At 33.6% G+C, this 25305-nt stretch overlaps 1 protein-coding gene across 10 annotated transcripts in view; it reads left to right on the top strand.

Annotated features, from left to right (window-relative positions):
• LOC147079909 (uncharacterized) overlaps positions 1-25305 on the top strand; it is a 127302-nt gene that overhangs the window by 84957 nt on the left and 17040 nt on the right. For all 10 annotated transcript variants that reach the window (XM_085946817.1, XM_085946824.1, XM_085946835.1 and 7 more), the window contains 3 exons: positions 2567-2742; positions 8411-8605; positions 22654-22800. In XM_085946817.1, the coding sequence (XP_085802943.1) occupies positions 2567-2742; positions 8411-8605; positions 22654-22800 (518 nt within the window). The remainder of the gene's footprint in view (positions 1-2566; positions 2743-8410; positions 8606-22653; positions 22801-25305) is intronic.

Here is a 25305-nt window from a genome sequence, read left to right as displayed (position 1 = left end):
AATGACATTTCATTATTCAGTTTTATCATTTTTGATCATTTAAGCTAGTCAAGTCAAGTTTATATGATAAAAACGTTGTATATAAAAAGTTCTTTTTATCTTGTAATTATTTCCAGTTAGCCTCACACCAAAAATACTGCAATATTGACATCTATCCGCATTTTTACTTATGGGAATACTTAGGTACATATTATTATTAGGTCCACTAACATCTTTTTCTCCTCACAGTCTATGACTGTTACTTCCGCGCAAAGGTATATTTCTTCCTGACACTTTAAAGGGATGTAAATGTCGTTGTACTACAACTGTTTCCTACTGGTATCAGGTTCTATTCACGGTTTTACCTACTAATTTTGAAAAAGTTGCCGTTCGTTAAACGTGTGCGTGCTGCATCTACTCCTGTATGTTTGTGAGACGTGGCATCTTACTGAGTCTCGAGCTTTCATAATCGATGTCTCCGCCGAATCCTAGGGGTACACTGGTACGACTGCGTTACAAACACTTGAGTTCGTGAGCGGACACGGCAGCCCTCGGTGATTGAGGTAATCGCAAAGAGACGTCTCACATGGCTGGTACATGTGTTCCGGATGCTGAGAGAGTGCGACACTTCGTACCTTGGTTGCGTCGCCGAGGTCAGTCCTCCCTAATCTTGCAGCGGTGCCCTACGCGATGCAGGCCTGGCAGGGCGGGGGGCGCGAGATTTGGCCATGGACCGAGGGATGTTTCGCGAACTTATGCTTGCCCTATGCTCCAACGCTGTGGCGTGACAGGGTGAAGGAAGAAAGAAGGAATTTTTATATAAAATACGACAATTATTGCTCATACGCCAAACATAGTATGGGCCCCTACAGAGTGAAAACGAAGAAACACGGATCAAAAGAAAGAAAGATGTTAGTCATATTTTGTCAAATCTAATGGAAACTTGCTCCACTAAAAAAACAAAACATTAAAATAACTGTATGTAATAACGCCACGGTGACCTCTACCATTTCTTGCCGCAATCAGGGCTCGACATGGACAGGAGCACACCGGAGCCTCTTTTCGGTTAGTGAAATCGACAAAATTATCGCCTCGTCTCGGGGAAAAAATATTTGATCTACCTAGATATGGCACATACTTTTTTTATTAAATTAGATAATTACTTTTCGGAAAATTATCAAGCACTCCGGTCCGTAAAATTTTCCATTTCGAACGCTGGCCGCCATATTATGAATGGCAAATAATATTTTCCGTGGTAATATTTTACAATATTAGTTTTAAATCTGAATAATTAGAAAGTATTATCAAAACCAGGACTGCCTTTCTCAAAATGAGACGCCTCCTTAGCAATGTAGACCTTAACCTAGGTTTGAGATTGCGTATGGTACGTTGTTTTTTTTTCTCAATTCTTTTATATGGTATGGAAGTATGTTCGCTAAACCAAGAGATATCATGGAGACTTGAAGTTTTCGAGATGTGGCTGTATAGACGCATCCTCAAAATTCCTTGGACTGACCGGGTGACAAATGTTGAAGTTCCCAATCGAATGCGGAACCTCCGAGAAGCTCTATGTAGTATCAAAACCAGGAAACTACAGTACCTCGGCCACATTATGAGAGGACAAAAGTACAGTATTCCCGAACTTGTCATTCAAAGAAAGATCAATGATAAGTCTAGCCGCATTTCATGGCTTAAGAGCCTCCGTGATTGGTACGAGTGCAGCTCCATTGAACTGTTCCGGGTAGCAGACGATAAAGCTAAGAGCACCTTGATGGTGGCCGACCTCCGCTAGGGGATGGCACAATAATACAATACACAGCTGTTTTCCAGTAGCAAATTTCCCCCCCCCCCCCCCCCATATCATAAAAGTCTTTATCATTAAAAACTGAGATTAATAAATTTTAAATTTATTTTAATTGACCTGGCATTTACGAGGTAGATCTCTTTTATAATGGTTTTGAAACAAAGTTCTAAGTCTAAGATGTTTGAGTATTTTTATGTTAGCAGCTATTTTTGTATATAAACATAAAATCCTCACTTAAAAACTTAAAAATTTGTATCACGAAAACATAACTTGTTTAAATTAATATACATAATCTATACTAAATAAAATTTCACTGCAGTTCAGATGATATTACCTTTTTTACGTAAAATAAATAAATCTGATAATATTATGTTTTTATCAAAATTTACAAGATTTGTGGAAAATAAAATGAAATCTTAAGCAGGGCTTTTACCATCAAGAAATATCTGTGATACTTTAAATAATATACCTACCTAATATTTCATTCGAGTCACCCTTAATGAATGTCTTGACAAGCTATTATAATGACTGTTAATTACCTAACCCAAAATTTATGTAATTTTTCTTTTTAAAAATGTTACGCAATCTAGTCCTGCCGCTGCTAGCTGTTTAAAGTGCTAATGGGTCAATCTATATAATTTTATTCTGCTGCGAATTTTTGGTACGATCCACATATTGCAAGAGCGTTTTTTTAAGTTGAAATTGAATGTGACGAAAATTATATTTCAATTATGTATGTATTTTCTTGTTTTAGTGTTAGATATTGTTAATTCTTTATTGCAGATGGTGCCCCTTGTAACAAAATCTACGATAGAGATTTGGATGACCATCAGTCTCCACAACTTCTTCAAATGACTCCAATTCAACACCAGCCACCGAAGACTACCCCGAGACCACTCCATCTTGATGTAGACGCCATCGTAGTCACTGGAAATGGAAACCGGAGCCCCAATCCCCAGGTAAATATATAACTAAAAAATGTTGTATCGGATATAGTTTAGTGACCAACGCAACTCAAATTCAATTCATACGGAGTATTATTCTGTTCAATTCAATTAGTGTTTGATAAACCCTATCATAATGCTTTGTATGAGAAAACAAAAGATTATATTAAAGATTTTATTTTGTCTGTCTAATATTAATTACACGAAGTTTTTTGGTTACATGAAAAAATTTAGTATTTCTGAGGTATTTATATATTTTTATATACTTACACAAAATCACATTCATTGCTTTATATCTGAATTTAAGGGATTTACCAATAATCTCATTCATTTATTTAATCATTCATAGACAATCCTGCGCCGATCAGGTCGCTTTAGCTATTTTCTGACAATACTATAATCTATCGCGGTGGTCTCTCCCTTCAATCACCCTTTTCTCGAAGTTGAGAGACGTTCATCGATGCCACCTCTCTCAGCATCGAGACATTTGTACGAGTAACTGACGAAATTCCCGGATGTTGCAAAAATTGCGCTCATTTTGAGCCGACGTTGGCTTAATTGTGTAAAATGCCCAGATCAGTCTTTGAACGTTTTGTGTTTTCTGTCCACTTTTTTCATATAGAAAATCGTTTTTTCAATTAATATTTGATAAATAAATCCCGAATCCCGAGAAAACATTCTTGAGATCCGAGATTTCCCGAAATGTTAAAAATTTCAATTCTCGAGATTCGGGATGGAAAATCTAGAAAATTTCTCGAGAATTCCCGTTGGGAAAAGTCCCGAAACCCAACTCTACATACACCCGCGCATATTTTGTTGTGTTGCGGCTTTTTCATACATCGGTGAGACTATGTTCTTTAACATCGCAATAATTCTTCGCCAAAGTTATTTTCCAAAATCATTGAGGTTAAATTAACAATTTTTCATATTAATGTTAATTAATGCTTAATTCAGCGGTTACATGACGTATAACAAAATCTATAGCCTATAGTCTACAGCAAGGCCTAAAAGTTGAGGAAAGAAGGAACAGTGTATTAATAGAATCGCCAATAATCATGGCCACTACATACTGAAGCGGGCCCGCAGACCAGGTTGATTGACGGTCCCCGTCGCTAAGGTTAAGGGCAGTGTGATGTTCTACAAAAGTAGTGTTCCCTAAATGGTATTCCGCGAAATTCCAGGGTTCCACAAGGGAAAATTATTGTTATTCCGTGTATTTTTAGGGATTTTTTTGTATTCTCTATCTTATCTAATCTTCTTTAACATACATAATTTTCATTTATTAAATTTAGTTAGAGATCCAAAGCGTATATAAAGCACTGAATTATGATGGTTTTAATATAAAGTAAAATTGAAACAAAAATCTTTTTTTGAAAAAAGTAAGACACCCGGCAGGAATCGAACCTGCGTCTCTTGGGTATCGCGCCATGTGCATTACCAATATGCTACAACTGCCATGGTTAATTGGCCTTTTTAATACCTGCTCATTAACGCTCTGCAAATTGAGTTACGGTAGGCGATCGGTTGTTGTATTCTAAATTAAAGTATTTATTACCTTTAATCACTAACCGACGTCGTGAACTTGCAAATAATTTTAATTAACCATTTCTTTTATTCAACGAATAATTCTCAAGATTTTAAGAATGAACCATTCTAATTATTGAACATACTTAATTTTGAAAACACACAAGTTTTCAAAATTATGTATGTTCAATAATTAAAATGGTACATTATTAAAATCTTGTAAACTATTGGTTGAATAAAAGAAATAGTTTATTAAAGTAAAATTGTTTAAACATACTATGATATTTTAAGTATATATTATGACTAAATCTTAATAATAATAAAATAAATAAAGATAAATGAATGCAACTACCTACGCTGTTGGTAAAAGAAAGTAAAACCACAATGCAACCTATTTTTCCGCTGTCTCTTGTTAACTACAGTATTTATGAAATCAGTTATGTAACTGTCGTTCTGAAGACGGGTCCAAAGTCCGAAAAAATTAGTGTCAATATGTATGTCTCAATTTGTAGAATTATAGAATTGTATAAGATTTTTATTGTAGAATTAAACCATTATCAGGATTTATTTTATTTAATACTGCTTTCTAGAATATTGGTGATACAGTCAGTGATTTTTAACGCCTTTCATTTTAAAATCTTTAGAATACCAATAAATAATGATAACTACGTAGGTATGTACCTAATTGGTGAGTTTATGATATTGTCATATCCTAAAATAAAAATATTGTATTAATATCACTGTATGCAATACAATAAATCCACTAGTCCCCATTTCCTGGGACTATCAACGATGGTCAATGATATATTATAATAAAAAAATTTATCGAAATAAAAAAAAAATCGCAGCGTAAATAAATCGCTTTGCGTTGACAATTTTAAATTAGACTCACCTTCAAATTATAATGATGAATGAACAAATTTGACGGCACTCGACGAAAATATACGGGCCGAAATCAACAACAACGGCCACCTCTACATCTAATATTTTACTTGAGTTTATTGATTATAAATTTTGTGGTTGTTTAGACAATTACTTTAAAAAAAATTGAGAATTAATAAATTTATTTTCGGTGAAAATTAAAATTTAATTTTTTCAGAATTTTACAGAAGTCGATGGATTTGAAGCTTTTTTTACATTTTTTAAACTTTTACATCAACAATGGATAAGCCATTTCGCAAAAATGATATCTACTTGCTTTATATCTTTACGGTAAATATAGTGTTTATATAATAAATATTATTAAAAATTAAATCAGGCTTTTAATTTGATAATATACTAGGTACACCTAGCTTATTTTGTCCATTCAGTATTTTTTCAAAACCGTACTCGCGTTCCCAGACAGGCCGCGTTTTGCCGACCAACATAACCACAGAACAGATTAATAATATTGAAATATAAAAGCCAGTCAGCATGGACCGAGGTTTTTTGTTCTCAAATATTGAATACGCGTTTCGTTTAGGTGATAAGCTTTATTGTATATTATAAGACGACCGTAATCTATTGAAAATAACATATTCTTTGACACGTGTTAAGTATATCTCACATTTTCCACACCCGGAAGGGCAAGCAAGTTCACATGTTTTTTTATGTTCCTTGCCAAGTATTGCCTACACATAAAAAATAAGAATATTCAGATATGCGAATGGTTTTAATTGATTTTAAGGTTTCACTTTATACATTAAATTTTAGCAATCTTTTAAGAAATCTCATGAAACCTCTGTTTTTTATTTTATCCGCTTCCAATAATGTTTTTTTTGAACTGTTGCAATCTTAGAATATAAATATTATTGTAGCCAGTTTGCAATGAATTTCCAATATCGATATTATGTAAAACTCCTTAAGCCGGCCCCGCACAAGTGTCAGACGTTTCGAATATTTGGCACGTAATCTCGTTGTTACATTTTCTTACGTTTACCTTGTTTTAGTTGAGCCACACTAAAAATAACTTTCACACAAACGGGTACGGGCGGCGAGCTTTATAAAGTTTACCAATGAGCTTCGTTGACCGACCTCACACATTTTCGAAACACGTATGGACTTTGTTATTATCTCCTTTGAGCAATAATATGATGGCGCGCCTTGAGTGCGCACTTACCTATAATTAGTATTAAGTAGATATTTTTATTACAGGAATATTAGTTTCACTATTATTATCTGTTATTGAATTGAATAAGAATATTAAAATTTAATATTAGTTTTAGAATTGAATTCTATAAAATATATAAGTACCTTATATTTATGTACTAAGCAATATATATGTAATGTATATTGACTAGTTAACAATTAATTATGGTACAAGTCGGTTATGGGGAAGCCAGGCGGGAACCGCACTAATTTTATTGTCATAATCGATTTTGGCAAAATTCATGAATTCAAGAATGAAAACCTATACTAACCTAACCTAACCTAACTCAACCTAACCTAAGCTAATCCAACCTAAAAAATAATCCAGTATATCGGCTATTTTCAAAATGTGTATGCCGCTGGCTTCCCCATAACCGACTTGTACCCAAATTATTTATACAAAATGTTCACAATATAACATTAATTAGAGTACCAGCAACGAATAGGTAAATCAAATTATAATAAAAATACAAAGTAAAAAATGATCAATTTATGATATTTTCAATGTATTTACTTAGATTTGATATAGATGGAAAAGTCTGCGATAATCGATGCATTTCGATAACGCCAGGAGATTTCACTGCAACATTTTAATAAACCTCGCAAAGTATAAATATAATTTTCCCATCGCTACTTATGTTGTAAAGGTCCCTAAATTATTGACACCCACGGTGGCCGCACGGCCAAAGCGTCGTGAGTCCCAGGTTCGAAACCTGAGTCTGGCAAATACACGTATTGTTTTTCAATTTGTGTATGAGTCAGTGTGCTCCGAACGGGAGGAGATGCTCAGGTCGGTCCAACCAGCTGTTGGGTCCAACGGGCCGTCCGACTTGGCTGCTACAAAGGCCAATTATCTTACATTTTAAAAATTTGCCGCGTCTTACTGCGGGCGTGAAGATCTCTTCACATAATTTTTGCTGTCCGTATTAGCTTCATTATTGTTGTTATATATACACTAAAATCATTTTTATTATTTACTTATGCTCTTCTCTCCCCGGCACTTTGCATTAGAAAGTAACTTCTTTAAACTCAGTTAGAGCTCACTTTGCGCGTAGCAACCTTAGCCCTGGATATCTTCTCCCCGGTCTTAAACTGAACTAGATGCTTCCCATCGCCAATATAGGGCCACGTGATACGCTCGATTAATACCGAGTGTGGTGCGTGGCGGGTTTTGGTTTGGTTTGGATGGATTAACTTCAATGTGTATTGAGCAAGTGGCTGACATGCATTTATCGTAACAAAATACAAACCTCCACACTGTGGAGGCCCATATTATTATGATCCTATTAAGATCGGACATGGTCGGAAAAAAAAGAATAATAATAGAGAAATAAAATGACGATGAAATTGATAAAATTCAAAAACCATATTACTCATACAATACGTGTATGTATATCCTTTGGAAGCGCATTGACCACACAGCACATACACTCCTCGATATTGGTGCATGACAGGAAGACAAGGAAACAGTTTTGATCCCAAAAATGGTACATTTAATAATACCGGCAGTTATTTAGGCTTGTACATAGTTTTTTCTTCTTACCCATTGCTATATTCCAAGGTAGTATTAGATCCTCTCCGCCAGTGTTCTCGCCATTCCTGTCCAGTCTCTAGGCCTTCCCATTCTCCTCCACATGGACAATCCGTTTAACTCCCTCTGTGTCACCTCCTCCGGCGATGGTTAGGATCTTCGATGCTCTATCGTCTGGTATTCTCCAAATCTAACTAAGTCATCGCATTCTTTTCGCCTTACAGAATTTACCAAAGTTTCGGTATTCCATTAAGAAGTCCATCTCGTTGTTCTTTTTTCGTATATTGATGTTAAATGCTGTTTTAATTCATAAACCCTTCAGATATCCACAAGCAATTATAGGTATCTTGGATGATGATTGATGATGATCGAAACAGAGCTATACTGATACCGCACTATTATTTCTCATGTACGAGATAAACTCTCTGTCGTAATTTATTTGAATCTAATTTATTGGCTGAAATATTTCCTTAAAACATTATGGTATTTCTTTTTCCTAAGCAAATGAGCCGAGAACCGACGCCATCCTACGCGGACCGATCCATCATGACATCTCCGCAGTCAGCTGAGCATAGAGAGAAACTCCTCACCGAGAGTCTGGAGCAGCAAAAACAGCAGACCAGAGCCGCCACCGCTCAGTTAGCTATGATCAATGACCAGCTGGTCGTCGAGAAGGCTGCAAGGATGGAGGCTCAGGTAGGACATACTTTATTCTTATCAATTGTTATTAGTTATCTTATCACCCAAGATAATGAGTCAAAGACTCATTTGCAATACATTACAACACAACTAAATAAGGATTTTAGTGTAATATGTTGACTAGGTATGGATACCAATTAATTATATGGATACCTGAATCCTTTATCAAAAGCCGAGTTAGGGCAGAACAGTTATGGTGGAAAATATTTAATTCATAATCATTCCTACATGTAATTTTGAAAAAGGACGATCGTAGAATGCTAGACTAGTAGGTATATCGGGAATGGGACAACTGGACGCCAGGACAATTGGACGCCGCACTGTCGTAGACACGTATACCTACAGAACGTAGACGAGGATTTTTAATCAGTTTCTATCTACTACTTAGTAGTTTTAATTCATTTTATTGTTAACATAATGTTTTTTTTATTGCGGATTGAGAATTACCATGCCTAAGGCTTTATAAAAAATAAAAAACTCTTTTTTCGTTGGAAATTAAACATATGCACGATTAAATTAAATCATTATTTACGATTTACGATTTAAATTCTCACCAACCATTAAATCATAATATAATAATTTAAATACAAATAATAATATTAAATATTTTTTAAAAAGTACTTACCTTTAAGTACCTAATGTATATTTAATTTCAAATTGCGTGGCGTCCAGTTGTCTCGGTGCCAAATCGTCCTAGACCCGGCATATCTTTATCCTGCAACAAATAATTCTCCGAATTTCGGCATGACTCTAAACTTTAAAGATTGTCACTCGAACGCCACGCGGCGTGAATATCGAAAAATGATATTGAGTCGCTCCTTAGACTCAAAAAAAATGATTAGGTAATTCGATGGAATTTTATTTGCCTTACTATGCGACTAGTCGCTGCAAAATGATTACATCGCGACCATGGTTACTATATCGTTAAATTATCATTGTGCGCAACACGTCCACTCACATAAATTATAACTGACAAAGCATTTTTCTATTCGATAAACGCTTATTTTTTATTTCAGAAAATAATAAATTTCAGGTAGTTTTATTAAATTATTTCTATCGTAATAGTGAGGTTTTTATAATTGTTAGAGAAATTATTTTGCGCAGGGCTCAAAATAGACCGGAGCGCCGTTTCTGTTCGTAAAATCGGTAAAATTATCGCTCCGTCTCGTGGAAAACATAATTCAACCGTCTGAGCTACGAGTAGATAGGACATATACCTAATACTAATAGAAAATCTAACACACTTATTTTTATGAAATACACATACAATTTGATAGATATATAAATATCTTCAGAAAACTGTCGATTGCTCCGGCTCGTAAACTTTTCTATTTCGAGCGCTGATTTTGTGGCTATTAGAGGTGAGTTGGAAATACTGTCACCAGTTTGTGTACTCAAGTTTCGGATGAAACTACCCATACTCAGTATGTGTGGCCCAATAAACTTATTCCAAAAAACTTGTGATGATATCATCGCGAGTCGCTGGCTAGTTGGTAAACTTTCAATACTATTGACATTAAATGCGCGCGAGCGAGGTAGCACTCAAATACAACTATATTTTAATTTATTAGCCTATGCATGCAAATGACATCATCTTATGTGTGATCAAATAGGTCATAAATTTTCTGTAGCAGCATATTATTCCCTCGGAAATGTGGCGAGGTGACTGAGGTGACGCAGTTTACAATAAAAAAAATCATTGTTATTCATTTTTGTTAACAAGAATATTGTAACCTAACAGAAAAATAACTCATAAATTTAAAATGGTGTTTAAAATTTTATAATTAATGGGACTTTTCGAGAAGCGGAGCTCAGCGTATTTTTAGCGATTCTATTGAAGAATTCATACACAGTCTGAGTTCCCTGAGCCGATACGTATTTCAAATACTAAAATATGGAGTTGGTTTTAGTTTCACTTGAGTACGAAACTTTTGTCGCATACGCACGCCAAAGAACAGTCTATATAGTATTCCAAATACTAGTAAGTATTTTGGAACAAGTTTCTATACTAAGTATTTTTTTATACTGGTAGTAAGTATACTTAGTCTTAAAAATCGACCAGTTTTCCCATCTCTAGTGGCTATAAAGGAAATGCATTTATATTGATATTTATATCTGCTTCAACAAATACTCAATATGATATTTCAAAGATTCGCAGTATTCAATACAATTAGTTGAATAGTCTGCGATGTCGCATTGCATTATAATAATATATCGATTAGTCTCGTATTGGTCTTTGAAATTTAACATTGTATTTTACGTTTCGAAATTGGATGAAACCATGGAAAATGTATTAACATAGGTAATATATGGAAATTCCTAAACTACAATTTATTATGTAATACCAATGAAAAGTGCTAACGGCATCAATTGACGACTATTTCTCAAAAATTTAAAGCAATATGTATCTGTCTTTTTAACTTATTATTATAAAGTAAGCGCAATCAAAACTAACAATTTCTTTAAAAATTCGCAAAAGCAATAGTTTGCTTTAAGTATCAAAATGGTATAAATATAGGTCAATAAGTACCTACCTATAATAGATTTGTTATATTGCTCATCTATGATAATTGGTGGATATATTACAAAGATTGCTCATTATTGTGGGTTCGTGCTCAGCTTATTTAGCCGCCAAATGGTTCTGGGATGTGTGCGATACTTAATATTCCCACCTACTTACTTCGTGCAAGAAAGGACGATAATTATTTAGGTTGTCGTCGGACGTGTCGGTCCTGAAGGTGGAATGTTAATCTACCTACCGAGACTGAGAAAAATAGGTATCTCCATCAGTATCTGTGTTGTAAAGATGTTTTGAAATGTGTGCCAAGTTAAAGTCTGTTTAAGCGTCACGCACACCTCATATTCATAAATAAATTCCAATAAATAATGTGTCAGTTTATTAATTGGTGACAGGCATCGACTAAAAGTACATTATGACATATTGGAGATGTGAAATAGATTCATTACAAATGCTAGTAGGCTAGTTTTTAGATTTAAAATGGTAAATACGGCGATGTATTTTTTGAAGAATTTCTCGTGTAAATATTTTTGTTTCTTCGAAATCTTAAAATCATTATTTTTTAAAATATTAAAGTCATTGATAATGTATCGCCTTTGGGTAGTTCTTACTTTGGGTCTTAATTCATGTTTTTAATTTTGCATGATTAGTAAAATAAGTTGTGAATATTTCAATTATTATAGTATTTTAATCTCTTGACCAGGGGTCCAAAAAAAATCGGTTTGCAAAATATGAGTACCTACCGCATACTGACTTTTGATATAGGTTCGGTTACAGTTCATAATAACACTCACAGTGATTCAATAAATAAAATTCAATAAAACCAAATTCTGAGTATAGATCGATTGAGATTCCGGTATTTAACTTTTATCATGCCAATGGCATATTATGGCTAAAACAATAAAATAGTACCTAGGTTGTCCAATGTTTTCAGCGCTGTCGATTCTTGAAACTGATTTAAATTCCCCGACAAACTATTTAATACATCGACTACTATACGAAAAGATTTTCTCGGCTACGTTTCCAGGCGTTGTTGATTACTAGATGGGAGGAGTTTATAATGGAATTGCGGTAAAAAATGGGCGGAGCATGTTAGTTCACAGTTTTCACGTAGCCAAGAAAATGTTTTCGTACAGTAGATTGGTTTATCTAGTGAATTACTGCGGGACTATCAATATGTGTCTTCAAAGTATCAGCGGATACGGACCATTCAGGTTTATTGAGTAAATAACCAATATAAAATGATTGTTTGATGACCTTTTTACTCGATATGAGCAATGAAAGCAAAATTTTCAAGTTTTCCACTGCTTACTGTGAACTCTTTTCAATTCAATCAAAACAGTAAGTTTCATAGCAAGCAACCAAAAGCATACCAAGTTTCTATGTACCTATACTAGAAAATACAATGATTATAATGTGAATTAAATTTATTATTATTATAGGAAGACATAACATAGGTGTCGGTTAACAAACTAATTTGTGAGATTAAAATGATGTAGGTAATTGATTTTATATAGTAAATAATTAATATCATAGGTAGACTAGGTGCTGTGATCGAATCCGTATACATCAGTGGTCATGGCCCCCACAAAGGGGGGGCTGACAGGGCTCTAGCCTGGGGGCCCGGGCTCAGGAAGGGCCCGGCGTGGCGAATCGACCAGATAAGTGATTTAAACACTCCTCACAAATTCTCACGAATAGTAAAAAAGTCGCCTGCGGCGCTATTTATATTCATTATTTCTCTGATTCAATGACTCGTCTCCATAATATTATAACAAGTGCAATTAGTTTTGCTACTCGTCTACATATGGACGATAGTATACACGAAAAGTCATGGTGCGAAAGTGGTCGTGGATCCACTCTTCACATATTATGTAACTTGGTACTGATAGGCACCGTGCGCGCAGCTTGGATTCGCCTTCATAATATGATATTATTCATGGTTAATTTTGTGATTCGTCTACCTGAGATGACAGTATGTACAACATATGATGGTGATGGCTCATGAAGTAGTCTTGGATCCAACTCCTCATCCTCAAAGTTGTAATTACAATGGCACGGTGCGAGCGCTTTAGTTGCATATTATGTACATATGAAACTAAGACGCTCACACAGTGGCACTGTAATTCCAAAATTGTGGGTGACGAGTTGCAGTTAAAGTTGGGATCCACGACTATTTCCCATCACAGCTATTGTCACTATAATTATGTGACGTATATACCTACTATCTTTTTTCTTTCTTTTGACCGTGTCTGTTTTAATATGGTTATAATAGCATGTCATAACTTTTCGTATATCCTATCGTCTCAAGTAGACTCTCTCTAATTAATTATGTATACGGATTCGATCACAACACCTGGACTAGTACAAATGTATTTAGTTCTGACAAATCGCTCTTCATCGTTATAGCTCACTTATCAGTTATTGGCAATTGCAATCGTTTTCAGCTGTTGAATGAAGACCACCTGTTGAGTTATTTCAATCATCGCTGTTCCACTCAAGTGTGGTGCGGTTACAACAGCTGTTAAAAAAACTATATCTGCTTTATTGGAGGTTCCTCAAGTTTATTAAGTTTCTTATGAATGAATTATGACAGCTAGACAAAATAGATAGTAAATGTAAATAACCATAAACGTGTTAAATATTTTTCGATATTTAAATGTTAACAACACATACATAATACAAAAATTGTTGTCAACCATTAAATGCATTCTATACTATATTAAATTTAGTATAAACTTTTATGTCTATGCATCCAATTAAAAAGTGAGTAAGTAATAATATCTACTTACGCTTATTTCAATATGAATTTATTTATGGATTTTATTTTTATTTATAAAATAAAACATTGTGGACATAATAAATCTTCATTAAAGACGTGCACAACATGATATGTGCATTATAACAAATATTACTCTCACAAGAGAGAAGAAGATATTATATAAATAAAAAAAAACATACTTAAGTACAATTTTATACAGAAAAATAGAATTTCGAATACAAAATACATAGCACGTCACCGAAAATGTAAAATGGGGAGTGTAATAATATGTTTTGGACCATTTAACTTCTACCCCATTACCTAAATTCTAACCCAGCAATCGAAAGCGTTAGTATATACCTACTTACTTGATTTTTTTTTTAAATAAAAATTAACTTTTAATATACCAAATATTTTATAAAAATCGATAAAATATATTACTGTATTCTGTAAAATCATGGTATCTAATTGATTAGTATTTTGGGTACAGTTCGGTTATGACGAATACAGCGGAAAACACATTTTGAAAATACCCGATATACTGGATTATTTGTTAGGGTAACCTAACCTAACCTAACTTAAACTAACCCAAACTAACTAATAATCCAGTATATCGGGTATTTTCAAAATGTGTTTTCCGCTGTATTCCTCACAACCGAACTGTACCGTATTTTGTTATAATATTATTAATGTTATGTTATGTTTCACGATGCTGTGTATCGTGCTTTTTTTTTTTGGTGGCATTTGATGGCACCATAAAGGTTGATTTGTTTTTTATTAACTATATAATGTTTGTGGACGTATTAAATAGGTTAAATTTATAATTGTATATATTATCATATTTCTTTAATATTTAAACATGCTGTTTTTTCCCCTTGTTATATTAGTTTTAATTTGTAATTAAGATATTTTTATATATTTGTATTTATTATGTATTATGGCGCATTGGCCAATAGCTGTAATGCCGTAATACTCTTTTTTATAAAAATAAAATAAAATAAAATAAAATAAATAAAAATAAATATCTCCTACTTATTTAAAGGTTAAAAGTAAGTGAAAACCTCTAGTGGAAGTGATTATAATGGCATGGTATACAGTGTTAACAACAACGTTACAAATCACACATCCGGACACTGTTGTCATACTTATTTATTTTCGTTGAATTACGATTACATATTACAGATAGTATTGGGGAGTTTTTTAAAATTCATCAATCCCTGTCTAAACCAAGCCATAAGACTAAAAAAATATTCTTCTATATTCGACAATATTTTTTTGACCATTATCTTTTATGGCTTGGTTTACGAAGGATTTAGCTATTTTACAACGTTTTTATTAGCTCGTATTCTTATTTGTCCGGTGGTTGTTTATCCAGTACAACCTTTTTAACTAACTTCCCGACTAGTTAACCATTTGAAACTTTTAGAATATATCAGAACACGATGCCAATGCATTCTTTTAATACTTTTAGCCATCTTTAGTAGAATTGAATTCATTTTCAGTTAATTCTGTTTTGTATGAAAAGTTATTTCGGAAAAAATCCGTAATCCAATCCACTATTATTGGTTGCTAAGTGGGTGGTCCTAGCAACTAAATTATTAATATATACGTGCGTTACTATGGAAATCAAAATGACATTTCAGTATTCCATATTTGTTTGTTTCTTTGTTTTTATTTACTTCATATCAAGTACAAGTTTGAGCATATTGAACATAATTCAACAGGAAATTTTAAACCGTTTTATATAAAAAGTTCTTTTTATCTTGTAATTATTTTAAATTAACCATCACTATATGCATATTGTAGACTTCGTTCAATGAAACCAAATACGTATGACAGATAAAGTTTTGTGTGCACTATTTATGTCGGATATAACAGTCCATCCTTCCCCTGTGCCATATTATATTATAATATCGATAATTATCTACTACTACATCACGATTCTTCCATAAAGCAATATAATATTCATATTTGTTTTTGAAAATTGTTGTTTTATATAATTTTCTTCATAAACAAAACTTACATAAATATAGGCTCAAATCTTGATACACAATCTTTACAATGAAAAATAAATAGACACTCCAATATAAATAAAGTTTTATAAATATAAAATTAACAGTGTAGAATGTTAGTCTCCAGAAATTTGTTTATAAATATATTTATTATGAGACAATATTGGTTATGTTTACAACGCGTGCTGTTTACTTGGTCGTATTGAACGACTAACTAAATGACACAATGCGCATGCGCATGCGCATGTAGCCGTGAGACCGAAATGAATATAATCAAATTATGTGTTGCATCGGCGCGCGCAACTTCATCACACGCCAAAAGGTTTGAATAGTAATATTATAACTTAATTAACTAAATTATAATAATATATTATAACAAAATACGGTACAGTTCGGTTATGTGGAATACAGCGGCAAACACATTTTGAAAATACCCTATATACTGGATTATTTCTTAGTTTGGGTTAGTTTAGGTTAGGTTAGGTTTGGTTAGGGTAATCTAATTAATAATCCAGTATATCGGCTATTTTAAAAATGTGTTTGCCGCTGTATTCCACATTTAACCGACTTGTACCTAAAATTCTAATGAAAATATCCATCTTTAGGTCTAAATAAGCATATATTTTATGCAACCTTGGAGTATAAAATGAACATAAGCATGGACGGTGTCTGTCAGCTGGTTCGAAATCAGATATTCTTCAAAACGGCTACAAAACGAAGACCTGTCGTCTTTCCTGCAATAGATATCATACACGATAGTAAATATTGACCTCAATGGTATGATATCAAATACCGGTGCAAATCACCTACCTTTACTATGAAAAATGTATACCATAATAATATTTATGTCTTTATGGTAAACTATATGAATACCTACAAGTTTTGCACTAAGTTTAGTGGTCTGATTAATTTCTTCCCTCAAACTTCTTATATGGACCACTGATTTTGATGATAAATTTAATTATTTCAGTACACTGTTAAGTTTAACAAATTTAATTAAATGGTATTTAATTACATAATATATCCCATGTATTAATGATTAAAGATATTTCATGAATGATTAATTAAATTATATAATATTTTCGAAACCATTTCTTTTATTCAACGAATGTTTAATCGAATTTTTTGTTTAAAAAAGCTTTTTTCTTAATGGTATATATCTGCCTGAGGTGCTTTCACATTTATTATATGTTTATTAAATTATGGAATTTTCATATCGTCTTGCGTTTAGTTGGACAAATTTGTCGAATGTATGTTTATATTAAATTTTATTCGATTGAAATGTATTTTTACAAAAATAAAACAGCATCAAATATAATTTATTTTTAAATTGTATAAATACAAAGCATTATTTAGCATTGGTTGGCAGTTGGCAGTAGTTTGCATAACCAAACTAGCTGTCAATTAGAACTAGTAGATGTGTTTAAATAATGTTTGTGAATTATCGTGTAAGATAGAATTTTTATCATTGTACAATATCATTTCATTACAATATCACACGATTCTTCTTTACTCCTTGAAATAAAGAAAACGTGATATAATTTTTTTAAAAAAGTAATATAAATATGAATTACTCAAGGAAAAAAATAAAATAATTTGAAAAGCCTCACAAACTCCTTTTTGTTTGGCCGTATCCGCCCCTTAATTGGAGCATGTGGACACCACGCGGCGCCTCCAAGAATCCCTGTCGATCGCCAGTCTTCTTGCTTCATTTCAAGTCAAGCCAGCATCCCATAGCTCTGCCGTATACACTCTATAGATAATATTTAGCGGACTTCCAGGACGCTGGAATCCGGTAGGCTTGAAGAACAGGCAATCCAGGTTGAGGTTCTCTTCTGGCATCCGCAGCACGTGGCCGAGCCAGGTCCAACGTCGCCTCTTCACTTTCAACGTGATAAGAGGCTGTTTGGTGGGTTCTCTTATCTCCTTGTTCCTCCTAACGTCATACCATCCCACCGCACACCCAGTATCTGACGCAAACATCTGTTTTCGCAGCTCAGTATACGGTTGCTCTGAGCCTTCGTAATATATTAGCATAGCTTCATCGTGGTGGCAACAGGTATGCCTCGGTCGGGTGGTGTTGACTTCCGTAGTATGAAGTCAAAGTGGATTATGAAGAGGAACGGTGCAAGGACATAACCCTGTCTGACTCCGGTCGTGACCCCGTACCATTTTGTGACAGTGTCTCCAATCCTGACACAGCATTCGCTATTCTCGTGCAGGCATTTGATTATGGCAATGAATGATCTTGGGAGGGATCCCGTGTGCTCATAGTATCCTCCAGAGGGAAGGGCGGTATGGACTGTCAAAAGCTTTCTCATAATCCACAAAGCAGCAATCCATCAGACTGTTCAGCTCATGGCTCTGCTGAAGAAGACATCGAAGGTTGTAGATTTGGTCTGCACACGCTCGACCAGGTTTAAGCTCGGCCTGGTTTTTCCTGAGGACGTGCATTATTGAGTCCCTTATTCTCATAAAGAGGATGTTTACCAAAATCTTTCCCAGAACACTGAGTAGCGTAATGCCTCGGTAATTGTCGCAGCTAAAAGGGTCACCTTTTTTATGAAGTGTAATGATTTCACCGTTTGCCCAGTCCCTTGGACAGCGCTCTTCTTCCCACACCTTTGTCATCAGATGTAACATAGGGTGCAGGATTGTGTTCAGGCTGTACTTGAGGAATTCGGGATGAATCTCGTCTCCCCCCGGTGCGTTTCCGTTCTTGAGCCTTTTCAAAGCCGATTTTATCTCGGTGTGCGTGGGCGGGCAATCGGAAATGTCGGTCGCTCGGGGAATGTACAAAAGTAAAGCTTCCGCAGATATGTCGAAGGGATCCAAAGGGGGTGGGCTGTTCAGCACTCCGCAGAAATGGTTCTTCCAAATCTTCTTGATGCATTCTGCGTCAGACTCTATTACTCCACTGGGTCCACGAATGGCTCCAGGAGTCGGTGGTCACCTGCCGCAGACTTCACGGGTGATTCGGAAGAGTTTCCTGGTGTCATTTTTGCTTGCTGCCTCCTCTACCGTTTCAATTTGCCGGTTCATAAAATTGCGCTTTCCAACCGCACGGATCGTTTGACTACCCTGTCTTGGGTCTGGTAGTCAGTCCGGCAGTCCTCAGCTCGGTCGGGGTCTGTCTCCTCATTTCTCAGGGCTTTCAGCCTGGCTCGCTTTCCAATTTCAAACCACATTTCGTTAGGCATCCACTTTGGCTGCTCACTCCTTCTGGTACCAAGGACGGTACGGGCCGATGACACAATCGCACTCTTTATGGGGCTCAAGCCCGCCTCAATGAGGTCGGATTCGGATGTGTGCCGCTCGCAGATTCGATCTACACTATTTTGTACAACAGTTTTGAAGTCGATCTGAATTCTGTGGCATCGGAGCTTATCAACGTCAATTAGTTCGCGCTTTGTAGGCCTCGCCTGGCGACTGAGTTTTACTCACAAACTATGTAGGTACTAATATATTTCATTTAGAAGAATCCTAAAAATCTTAGAATGAATGATTTGACAATTATTAGATCTTTCAGCTGTTCACTTCACCAAAAACCAATGATTATAACGTAAATACCTATTTGGTGGTTATATTTGTATTTTACCTATATTGTAAGACGTATTCTGTGCTATAGCGAAGTGGAATGATGACCCTCGTAGTCTAGCGCGTAAAGTCTTAAGGCCGTACATCAGTTGAGGCACGGTCTAAAAAGATCGTTGCTAGGCGATGCAAACGAAATATTATTTTTCATATAAATCCAACATACGTCCATTTTATGTTCTGTTTATTGTTCTATTAGTAACAATAATAATATATTCATTGACATGTTTTCTTTTTAAAGTAAATGGGTAACGTTTTTAGTCATCTTTACACGATTTTAGAATTAATTGGCCCGTCGCCATCACGAAGCAAAGTGACGTGTTTCTAGCTCGACGTTCTCTCACTGAATGCGAGCGAGTCCAAAATTTCGTCGCGCCTACAGTTGAAAATTATTTGCCGTTTCACTGATGCGTCTCCTTAATCTTTCATCTGGTGGCTCCGGATTCGATTCCCGTTGAGGTCACAATGTATATACGATTTTCTGGTCTGAGTCTGGGTATTTGTGATTGTTTTATTTATATTACTAACTACACTACTGTCTCTAGGCCTCGTGGCCTGTTCTAGTGTTAATTAAAAAAATATATTTTAATACGATGTTCTGAAATAATAATTGAAAGGTACTTCATGAAGTTGACTTTTAAGTGGAATTAGCAATAATTGTTATTGTTTTATTGTAAGTCATTATTAATGTCACTTCGGTCAGCCACCGTTTTTCTTTGTGATGTGTTTAATATGTTATTATTCCCACCTCGACAAAAGTGGGCAACAGCTCAAAAAAAATGTCTGTTTATCTAACGCGCTAATAAATTTTACGAACTTTGAGCGATTATTTTTGTGTTTGATGATACTCAAGGTCAAGGTAAGACCATAAAATGTTTACGATCACTCCAATCAACCTGACTACGATATTACGGATATTACATTATGTAAATTTGATATATTATTTATAATTAGGATAGTAGCTACCGAAAGTATTTCTAGTGTATAATAATTGTTATTAATATTACTTTCAATTACTTAAACATTCTAAATATAAAATTGAAAAGAAAGTTTTTTTCTAAATAGGTCGGTACTTGGTTAAAATTACTTTAATTTCAATAACGTACATATATTATACGTACTAAACATATTTAAAAATAGTATGAATGGTGATTGAACATAACTATTACTTGCTTCAAATTATTTTCACACGCAAATTAATATTCCAAATAATCTTGAAATTTCGAAAATAAAATAATAGAAACAGTATATTTTTTTTTCGACCATGTCCTATAAGATAGGGGTAGCCATACTTTTTTTTAGGATCGACTTATTGATAAAATTATTTATGGCGATCGACTGATATCGCTTGTAATAATTATATCATGCGAGAACAATATAAAGCCAATTTTTATAATTCAAATATGTATTTATGAAAACAAATATGTTATACATATAAAAATGAACGATACGAAAAAATTGAATTAACGACAATAATATAGAGCCAGCTGGCTCTCGCCAGTCTGTCTCGCTAGGTCTTGCAGACAGCTTGGCGTCCCAATGACATGATGTTGGATTTTAATTAAATTATGAAGTATGCAGAGACGGCGTCGTTTGACAAGTCGCTGATTTGTCACTTTTACAATTTGTTACTGTCGATATAAACTTGGCGTCATATGCATAGTCTATTCTGGATTTTGGCCTTCAGGATGTCATCTGATACCATCCCAGGCTGCTAGACCTAGCAGAATAGCTGACAATTTGATTTCGATTCGTTATAACGTAAATAATAATCTCGCGCGTATCCCTTTGAGGTAACAGAAGAAGGTTAGCCATATAAAAAATAAATTTAAACTATTAAATTACTTTTTTTCATTGTCTAAAAAAATGCTTGCAGCCATAGAATAATACTTAAAAGATAGATAGTAGATTAAATTCTACCAGATGTACAACCAAGTGCAATTTATATTATCATTTTTTAAATGGAATTTAATCAAATAGTTACATGCTGACTCAATTGACAGCTTTTCATCGCTGATGATCAACAGTTGAACCCATAATGCTCACTCCATGTCAGAGAGTGTATCGGTGGTTATTTTATTTTTATATTAAAATTAAAATAGTCCACTTGACACTAACGTACTAACTAAAGAAAAAGAAACTCGAGCTTTGGATAAATCTAATGTACCTATTACTTTAAGTCGATGCCTTTACCTACCAGAGGCACCTAGCGGAAAAATACGAAGCTTACAATTTGAGAAATTTTTTTGATAATTTACAATTTCAACTGTAATAATTAATAAATATGTATCTAAAAACATTAAAAAATATATATTTTTTTTTAAGTCAAAGATAAACTTACAATAATTGTAAAAATGTAATAAAATGTGAATTTGTTGAATCGGATCCCATCTTATTATTACATAATATATTTTATGGTCATACCTCTGGTAGGTAAAGACATCACCTTAACTTATTGACTGCGGAGCTATTAATTATTATTTAATTACCGCATTTAAATAGCATGCTAAGTATACGGAATGGCCAATTAATTATTGTACAACAGGTGTGCCATTAGATCAAAAACTCAATGAAAATTCGTTGGATATGATGGATATAGAATTAAAATTTGCTCTTTCTGACTATTATGTATTTAACGTCATTAAATCGACGTTAGAAAGGAAAAAGGGCGTAATCCACACAAATCAAATTTTACAGGAGGCACAAAAACGTTTTGTTATAGTTTTCAGTAAAAGTTAAAATACAAAATATAACCTTGAAGTGCATGATAATTTGGTTTTGATATTCCTAATTTGATATTAATTATTTAGTTTATCAAAGAAAAACCACCTGATATGATGATTAAGTCGTTTTTCCCACTTCAATTTATTTTAATTGCCAGCTAATTTAGCGTTTGCAGCGTATATTCTTTGGACACAACATGTATTAAATTTAGTCATGTACAATGTTCCAATAAAACCTATTTTGAAAAAAACTGAGCGTTAAGTCCTTTTCCCTTGCTATAGTCGATATTATTATGCAACGTTCATATATTATATTTAAATGTTGTATAAACTGAGTATCAGAATAATGCATTTTTAAATTAGAATAATTTCATATTATACCTACTTACCTATGTGAAAATGCCCCATATGATTTTAATATTTATGACGTTTACCAGGCTCGAACCCATCAACTGCTTCTTCACAACAAGGAGCTCATCGACCACATCAGTATGCTGGTAGTTCACCTTCAGGAGAGAGAAAGAGGAGGAACTTCATCTCCACCGTACTCTATTGGAGCTCATCAGCTGACTAATATACCACAGGTAGACAATGCTCATTTCGTTTATGAACAAATCACCAGATTTATTTAATATACAAATTAATAAACAAAATCACACGTGTCACTTCTCGTCAGATTAATTATGGTATAAAATGAAATGGGAAAAACATATTTATTACCTAATTAATACACATAGCTTAATAATGACCAGTTTTGTTGTCGTTGACTAAAAATAAAATTGACAATTAAAAAATAGATCAGTCTACGCTTCTAATTATTTTTGTAGTATATTCATAAATAATAGTAAATAGCATTACTTAATAATATAGCGGTTGCGCTTTATACACAGGTATAGGTAAACGATTAATGAAATTCTCTAATAGTTACATTGTTAATATTTGAAGTATTGTATATTATAGACAGATTATTCAGTTTTATAGGTTTTTATAATTTTTATACATTTTTATTATTCGAATTAAAAATAAGTTAAGTGGACTGACAGCTCAAGGGACAATAGTAGTCTCCCAGACAGTGAAGAGTTCCGTTCGGTCTACTCGGTTTACTGGGGTATTTCAAAATTATTATTTTTTTCTCATTTAAAAAAACAATGCGATGTTTAACACCTAGGTTCGTCTAATATTCATATAATATACATTGTTTCCGGAGTACTGCTCTAAGAAAACCGATGAATGTGACATAAGTATTTACCTATTTATATTTCTGATATCGACAGATATATCTAAAGGTACACATATAAAGGTGTAAATAAGTACTCAATTCGTAAATGTTGACACAGTGTGATTTGTTTTTGATATTTCAAAGGTGGTTTACTGCTTCAAATTAAAGTCAGTTTAGGGATTCATTCAACAGATCCAAACTGGATAACCATGTTTTATGTCAGCTAATAAAATAAATAGCCATTGATTTATGTTCATCATTTAAAATTAAGAGACGTCGCATTGGCTACCAGATGGTGATTTTCATAAATAGCCAAAAGAAAAGACTATAATCAAAACTCACAGTCTGCATTATTGTTAATATAGATAATCTCACTTATTAATTCGTGGAGTTCATTCCTTTTTTATAATTACAAACAATTGTGCTTTCTATACTATTCTTTAGATTTTTTGAAGAATGTTAGTTTTGATTGTGTCATTTTATTAATATTTAAATATTTTAAAAAATAATGAAAATTTAATTATTATTTCATTAGATATCATTAATTTCTTATATTTTGTGTCTGTAAACATTAGTGGTACATCTTTTCAAGAGAGTGTTCGTGTACTTTTAAAACTAAATTCTAACGAAACTAAAATTTACTGTGAAGAAAATCACCGATTTTTCAATTGGTCGGTATTCACCTCATACAAAAATTATTGAATACGACATGTGTTTTTGATAATACTTAACTAACGGAGAAAAACACGTGTCGTATTATATATAATTTTAACACCGTGACTGCCGAGTGATACCCACATTTTATAAACTGTTGTACCTAACTACATTTTATATTCATCAGAATTTAATATGTATATAAAACTAATTGTTTTTAGGTTATTGCTTATTATTTACGTGTACTATTGTAAATATATTTTAATAGATTGTTTCTCAATAATTATTTTGGGCTGATTTTATTGTTTTGCATTTGTTCTTTATATGTTTTATATTTTTTATAATATTATCGGTGCATGGATTTTTCGAATGGCTTTTAATCAACACATACGATAAAAAAGACTTAGGTAGATACCTACTCATATGACCAAAATACTACGTGGAAGGTTGTTTTTGCATTACGTTAAATAAATAGGTATACATTGATGCTCCGTTGTGTCAATGGGTAGGTAATAGGTAAGCACTCGCAAGAAAACTTTCCTATCCAATCCTTCAATATCCCTATTATGTATATTAACTTACTATTCCTATTCCTGAAAAGACATTAAATTATAACAATCCCTCATTGATGTTGGAGATCAATTATTTGTTATCACTGACGGTGTCCTGGTTGGTAGATCGGCAGTCCAAGAAATCCTTGTTTCGATCTCACGGCTGGGAAAAACCCCATCCAGTATTTTCAACATGTGGTTGATCCAGTGCAACTGGGTTAGGCACATGGCTAATAACAATTCCTCATAAAAAAAAACTACATTAACATAATCTACACTCACTGAAAGTACATAACAAGCTTCATCCAGAGGCAAATATGATATTATATCTACCTATACATAATTTACACATAGAATAATAAATTGTCGTGTACTACAATATGTGTATTCTCTTTCACTGTTAAAAAAAAACATATACACTGGTAGGTACATACCTATATTCTAATTGTACAATTTTATTGGTCATTATCTTAACTTAAGTAATGTAAATGGTCAAATATAATTAAGTACAGAATATTTTTTTAACTCGAACCAACTTATCTTGTCAACTTAGTAGTCACCTATTGAACTTATAATAATATGTATACCTATTCATAATTATATAAAAGAGCGAGGAAGTGCTAGCAATATGTAGCACTTCCGTAACTTTTGTCAAGTATGTAATA

This window comes from Rhyacophila brunnea, unplaced genomic scaffold (genome assembly GCF_057557595.1).
Source record: "Rhyacophila brunnea isolate RB1 unplaced genomic scaffold, BYU_Rbru_1.0 scaffold_1, whole genome shotgun sequence".
NCBI classification, from domain to species: domain Eukaryota; kingdom Metazoa; phylum Arthropoda; class Insecta; order Trichoptera; family Rhyacophilidae; genus Rhyacophila; species Rhyacophila brunnea.
Note: the sequence above shows the minus strand (reverse complement) of the source record. Positions and strands in the feature narration are given on the sequence as shown.